We start from the raw sequence: 7,592 nt of genomic DNA on the forward strand, positions 1-7,592 counted from the left end.
CACAGCGTTTGGGTTTGCGCGCTCACAAGGTTTGCAAAAAGTAAACAGGCTAAAACACTCGAGGTTCGAGCCAGGGCAGACGACAGTATCAGGGTTTTTCCTGGGTCAAAAATGGTCTTCGGTGGTGGCTGACAGACATGGTCATCCACACACACAGTAAATTAATCTACCTACGTGATCTGTGAACGCAATACTGACAATACATTTAAAATAAATGCAAAGAAACCGTTTGTAATTTTTGCTTATCTTATTTTGACATCTGATATTATGTATGATCTCTACCTTGATGTTTGTTTCTTTTGATCCTCAATTTTTACACTATTTACTGATAATTGTTTTGGCATAATCATATCAATATTAAAAAGTAGCATTAAAAAAATGAACAAATAGCCTAATTTTCTACCATATACAATTTAGTAAAATGATCAGCTAGTTAACAACTTTGTTCTGGTCTCACCTCACTCCAGTCTACACTAAATTATATTTTACTACACATTGTCAACATAAATAAGCTTAATGACTGTGGATGATTAAACTAATTCTTACTATCCACTCTTGCTAAAGTGTGTAAGCACACTTGTGTTCTCATCTCAGAGGTGTTCTGAGTAAATTATTAAACTGATTCTTGAGTTCAGTGTTGGACGGATCAGTTGTTCTAACCAGTCGCTGAAATGATTCGATTCAAAAGGAATCATTGGTTCGCGAATCGGACATTAGCAGACGCGTTGTGTGCGAATCCCGTCTGTTATAACATCGCGAAAGATTTGTCAATACAGAAAACACTTCATAACTGAATATAATGTTTTCCCGTTTATTGAAACTATGGTTTATGTCAGCTGGTCAGAGAAGAGTCAACATTTTTTAAGCGCAGTTCACACCCAGCGGTAATTCAAGGAAAAAAATGTCCGAATGCGGCACGTGCAACATGGATTCGGTCTTCAGACCTTTAGATTTTGATTAACATGTGAAATATGAGCCAATATGTGAAATATGAGAAGACATCGACAGACAGACAGAGAGCGCGCGGGGGGGGAGGAGCTCTCTGCTCGTTCTCTCTGTCACTCAGTTAACACGGCCGAATCACAAGTGCAGCAGTCATCTATTCTACATCACTCATAAATCACAATAACTCATCAAATAAGGCTTTGGCGGGACAAAAATTTGTCTTGGCGGCCGCCAAAAAATTTTCAATGCAGGAAAAACCCTGAGTATGAAGCATGCAAAGAAAAGTAGTGTGTGGGACCATTTCACCAAAAAGAACGACACAGATGTAAGTTGCAACTTGTGTGATACAGTGCTTAATTAGAAGACACACAGTGAGTTAGACCTGCCTTGGCCGGTGCGTCTTACGCATTCTGAAGGTGCCTGTTTATCCATTGGTTTTATCGTGTTACAGTCTATTAGACAACATTCCGCATAAGATGGGCTTACATTTGGAAATATATTACATCTACATTTCAGTGGTAACACATAAGGTGTTGATCATCATCTTTCTTTATTATTGTTAGCACTACCTCGAACTAAAGCGGCGTCTCTTCGAAGCTGTCATTTTCTTAAATGTTTCAAATGAGCTTCTAACGCTAGACTAGGCATGTGCCGGTATACAATTTTCATGTTGCGATTAATTGCTGAAGCTTTTATCACGGTATACGGTATTATCACAATATTTAAAAAAAAGTTGCAAAAAAAGTGTTGTCATACTATAACAGGTTTCAAAAATTTCTTATAACAAAAGAACCAAACATTTAAATACAATAAAGCAATACACAAAAATGTATAAAGTAAACAAATATTTAAAACAGATTAAAGTGCTTAAGAATTATAAAGAACAATAGGTAACACTTTACAATAATGTCTCGCCAGTTAATGCATTAACATTCACAAAGAGCGAATAGCTACATTTTTACAGAAGTTATTCTTCTTTGATAATGTTAGTTTAAAAAAGCAACTGTTAGTGTAAGCTCAGGTCCATTAAATAATACAGTTACAACTTTTGATTTTAATAATGTGTTATTAAATGCTGAAATGTACATTTAACTAAGATTAATACAAGTATTTTTCATTGTCAGTTTGTTAATGAATGAACTAATGTTAAATAATGGAGCCATATTGTAAAGTGTGTGATTGAACAACAGTCAGAACATATTCAAACAATATCTAGGGCATGTAATTTAAAACTTAAAAAAAAAATTTGAAGTTTGAAAATGACTTTAAGTCTTTAAGTATTAGGTTATGTGATGACGAGCACCGGATTGTGGTTACTGGGGAAACGGCTGTATTTCTGCTGTTCCATCAGCGCCCTCTGCTGTCTGAAAGTGAATGTGTATGGGGGTAGATTTGTTGCATTATTCCAAACAAATAGATTGTTATCCACAAATAAATGTAAAGAGATTCACAAAAATGAAATAAATTCACAAATAAATAGAATGAGATCCACAAATATATGCAATCAAACAATAAAAAGTGGTGTGGCACTAACGAGTAAAGTCAGAGGCGTTGAAAAACTACCTGCTCTCATCTCCCAGCGGTCACGTGGTTCATGGAGCTCTCAGACGCTTTTGACTGAAAGATCTCAGAGAATCTAAAAACTGTTGAAATGACAGATAGCATCTGGATATAGTAGCTGTTGCAGTGGTGCTCACGTTATCTAACTGAAGTCTAACGATATATTATATAACACTAAACATTACCTCTAACGTGCTTCACAAAATACATCTTCTATCAAAATTCCTGAGAGGTCAACTAATGTCATAAAATCTCAAAATATGCAGTAATTTCATCAGTTTGCCAGGAGTGTGCTTGAGATAACCTACACTGAAATGAATGGGGTTCAGGGTTCAATGCTGGAACTATTATTGGTCACTCCATGACACTCTTTAAGTCTATGGGAGTGGTAACTAACGGCTCTGGCCAAAACGTGATTGGTTGGAGCGAGAATGTGCTACGATTGGTCAGCACAATATGGCCGTTATCTGATTGGCTCAAGTAGACGGTGGGTGGAGTCTACCTATTTGTGGATTTCTTTGAGTGTAGACGCTAGAAATGTTTCAAAATCCACGCGCTGTGCTGCGATTTACAAATGTGCAAGAAGCGATCCACAAATGCAGAGGAAGAGATTCACAAATGAATGCAAGGCAGAGTTGTGTTTGTGACATAAAAACATATGTGTGGATATTTTTTTTATTCACAAATGTCATTGTATTTATTTGTGAATCTAATTCATTTTTGTGAAACTCCTGCATATATTTGTGGATCTCATTCTATTTATTTGTGAATTTATTTCATTTTTGTGAATCTCTTTACATTTATTTGTGGATAACAATCTATTTGTTTGGAATAATGCAACAAATCTACCCCCATAAATGTGCACTTCAGTGCGTCTTCACGCCTTCCGCCATGTGCTCGGCTCATGAACGGTCTGTTTACATCAGTGCGCGTTCCTCTTTGACGCGTTGTTCATTTTAAACGGTTGATGGGTAAAGTATTCTTAAAATACATTCAAAAAATCTGAATAATTCGTAATAAATAATTATTCACGGTATTTTGAAGTGCCCACGATAACAATATTGTGCATGTTCATTATTGCGGTATATCGTATTACCGTTTACCGGCACATATCTACGCTAGACAAATGCCTTTATTTTCAACGCGATCACCTTGTACCCAAACCATTTAGAAACTAAGGAGCCATTTGTCCTCCGATTACAAACAAGCTCCTCGGCGCCGCGTTTGCGGGACTCATGTTTCGCGCTGTAGGGGATTTAAAAAAAGTGACTTGAGTGGAAGGGAGGCGGCGGCGCCGGGACAGTGTGTGTGTGTGTGTGTGTGTGTGTGTGTGTGTGTGTGTGTGTGTGTGTGTGTGTGTGTGTGTGTGTGTGTGTGTGTGTGTGTGTGTGTGTGTGTGTGTGTGTGTGTGTGTGTGTGTGTGTGTGTGTGTGTGTGTGTGTGTGTGTGTGTGTGTGTGTGTGTGTGTGTGTGTGTGTGTGTGTGTGTGTGTGTGAGCGCAATTGCAGGCGCGGCTCACGGCTGTTATTTCAAATAGCGCAGCATATTTTAAACTAATCGGTTAACCGGTTTCAACCGGCTAATGAGGCTCGGTGGTCGGTCAAGAAAATGTTTAGTTTTTGCCATCCCTACTGAGAACTCATGAAGAGCTCATCAAATGTTCAACACTTTCAGAACAGCAGCTGGATTAACTCCGTTGTGCAGAAACGCAGATCTGCATATATTGATGAGGCTCTTCACCTCCTCGCTGCTCCACGTTTGCCCTCTACTCATTTTGGATACACCGATCTTTCCGTGTCCTGAAATCAGCTGACTTGTAGCGTCGCGTCTATGGGGCGCCGTTTGTAAAGCGGCTCACGCTGAAAATAACAGCAACATTTTGACACATTTAGCTTCAAACAATGTTTAAAAAACTGGTATGAATTTTTGGCGGTCACTTTTTTAGCACATTTACAACAATATTTGTCAACTTAGAGATATTTTAAATAGTTAAATCTAAATGTTAATTGTTAAATCTAAATGTTAAATCTAAATCTAAATGTTAAATCTAAATCTAAATGTTAAATCTAAATGTTAAATCTAAATGTTAAATCTAAATGTTAAATCTAAATCTAAATGTTAAATCTAAATGTTAAATCTAAATCTAAATATTAAATCTAAACGTTAAATCTAAATGTTACATCTAAATCTAAATGTAAAATCTAAATGTTAAATCTAAATGTTAAATCTAAATATAAATGTTGAATCTAAATGTTTCGGGTGAAACTAAATATTTAACTAATATGCAAATTCAGAATGCAGATAACCGGTTTTAACATTTAGATTTAACATTTAGATTTTACATTTAGATTTAGCATTTAGATTTAGATTTAACATTTAGATTTAGATTTAACATTTAGATTTAGATTTAGCATTTAGATTTAGATTTAGATTTAACATTTAGATTTAGATTTAATATTTAGATTTAACATTTAGATTTAGATTTAACATTTAGATTGAACAATTAACATTTAGATTTAACATTTAACATTTAGATTTAACTATTTAAAATATCTCTAAGTTGACAAATATTGTTGTAAATGTGCTAAAAAAGTGACCGCCAAAAATTCATACCAGTTTTTTAAACATTGTTTGAAGCTAAATGTGTCAAAATGTTGCTGTTATTTTCAGCGTGAGCCGCTTTACAAACGGCGCCCCATACGCGTCTTGTGACATCACGTCCTGTTTTTGGTTTGTTTACATGTCTTTGGTCCGTGTTGCGTTCATATATCAATCGGACCGCACCAGAGTTGGTTTGGAAGTGGACTGAGACCCGTCTCTTTAGCGTCTCGCTCCGCTTGTTTGGTGAGCTCCAGGGTTCGGATGGCAGCGTTCACATGTGTTCAGATGAACCGCACTAACCCAGCAATCGCACCAGGGGTCGTTTTAATCCAACCAAACATGACAAGTGTGAACACACCCTTAAAGGGTAACTTCAGTGATTTAGCATTAGGCTTTGTATCAGTAGAAACCCTGTAGTATATTCAAACTATGGTACTTTCCCCCCTCATATCCCCCTGAGACGAGAGAATTATGCATTTTATTTCTGGAAAAATTCCTCCGATGACGCAAATATCGTCATTTTACGTCATCGGAGGATTTTTTGGCCAGAGGCTAAAGACTACAGCCACTAGATGGAGCTGTTCCTCATGTTATCAACCGCCCATAGGGGAGAGATCACACACACAGAATGTAAGACACTGACGGCCACACAGACATTCATAACAGAGCAATGCAGAGCAAAGAGTGTTTCAACTTTTCAATTACTTCCTGTGATAGTTTAGCTTCCATATGCGATCAGAAAACGTGCCAGACTGGAGCTTAACATTACCTCAGCTCAGCTCAGCTCTTCGTGAGAATGAGGCGTGACTTTCGTTCGGCTCACTCACACTTTATTGAAAAGACACGTTCAGTTTTTAATTGTAGTGTTTATTCTCTAACTGAACGAAATTATTGTATTACTATGAAGATTACAACGATGGTATATGGAGTGACCTCGTAGGGCAGCGAAGCAAGTGCATTCTGGGAGTTGTTGTCTTTCATCCACATGAGACAAAAATACATTTTCTGTCTTTTCTCAGTCTAGAAGGCACCAAATTCAAAAATAATTTCACATTTCTACTGCATAAATGACCCAGTTTAAATACAAAGCTTAATGCTAAATCACTGAAGTTACCCTTTAATAGTTTCATATCATTGTTAACTTGCATGTAAGTTAAAGAATAGACATTCCTCAAGGAAGTATGATGTTTGTACTCCTGCTGTCTTGACCAGCTCATTGAATGATGGTTGTCTGGTTGTTCAGGGCCTTACACTGGGTAACCATTCAGATGTTGTGTGTTCCTGTGGACGAGGAGATCCCAGAGGTCTCTGACAGTGTAGTCAAAGCCATCACAGGTGAGTCTGCAAAGCTTGCTATTATTTCATCCTTTATTTGCTGTTTTTCCATCCGGATACACATTTTCTTCTTCTTTTGTCTACCACAGATATTATTGAGATGGACTCCAAGCGTGTGCCCAGGGATAAACTGGCCTGCATCACCAGTTGCAGCAAGCACATCTTCAACGCCATCAGGGTCACCAAGAACGAGCCCGCTTCTGCAGACGACTTCCTGCCCACCCTCATCTATATCGTGTTGAAGGCCAACCCGCCGCGGCTGCAGTCCAACATTCAGTACATCACACGCTTCTGCAACCCCTCGAGGCTCATGACCGGAGAGGATGGATACTACTTCACCAACCTGGTGCGTCTACACATCATTTAAATGTGGCCCTAATTTGGCTTTAAAGGGTCATCACACACACAGTTTCTGTCAGTCTGGTGTTAATCTCGAGTATCTGTAGAGTAGTGTTGATCCTTCATATCTCCCAAGAGTCTTTAGTTTATCAGATTTATAAAAGACAGACACACTGAACCGATTCTTTCCGAGAACAGCCGAGCTCGTGGAGGCGTGCAGTGGGCGGAGCTAAAGACACACACACACACACACACACACGGCATTATCCCTGGATAACTCTCGATTCACTATATGTTCGTGTTGTTCACATTATATGCACTTACGCGTCGATTGCCAACAAAACACACATTTGATCAGTTTCACTCACGCCTGCGGTTTCCACTCATGACCGGGAACACACACACTCACACACACACTTGCAGAACACAAACTGCATCCACTGTTCCCTTAACGCTGGGTTATTTGTGAAGCTGAACAAGGTGATCTTTCCCTCTCACACACTCACTCACTCACTCACTCACTCACACACTCACACACACACACATACACACACACGCACTCACTCACTCGCTCGCTCTCACACTCACACGCACTCACTCACACACACACACACACACACACACACACACAGGGGTTTTTGTGAAATGTGGGAACATTCCATAGGCGTAATGGTTTTTATACCGTACAAACCGTATTTTCTATCCCCTTACACTGCCCCTGCCCCTAAACCTACCCATCACACACACACACACACACACACACACACACACACACACACACACACACACACACACACACACTGCCCCTGCCC

General features: G+C 38.7%; 1 protein-coding gene across 4 annotated transcripts in view; it reads left to right on the top strand.

The window, feature by feature from the left end:
* Nucleotides 1-7,592, top strand: part of rabgef1 (RAB guanine nucleotide exchange factor (GEF) 1) — a 34,842-nt gene that overhangs the window by 20,596 nt on the left and 6,654 nt on the right. For all 4 annotated transcript variants that reach the window (XM_079804568.1, XM_079804566.1, XM_079804565.1 and 1 more), the window contains 2 exons: nucleotides 6,350-6,441; nucleotides 6,531-6,787. In XM_079804568.1, coding sequence (XP_079660694.1) covers nucleotides 6,350-6,441; nucleotides 6,531-6,787 — 349 coding nt within the window. The remainder of the gene's footprint in view (nucleotides 1-6,349; nucleotides 6,442-6,530; nucleotides 6,788-7,592) is intronic.

Source organism: Gobio gobio, assembly GCF_949357685.1.
Source record: "Gobio gobio genome assembly, chromosome: 22".
Classification (NCBI taxonomy): Eukaryota; Metazoa; Chordata; class Actinopteri; order Cypriniformes; family Gobionidae; genus Gobio; species Gobio gobio.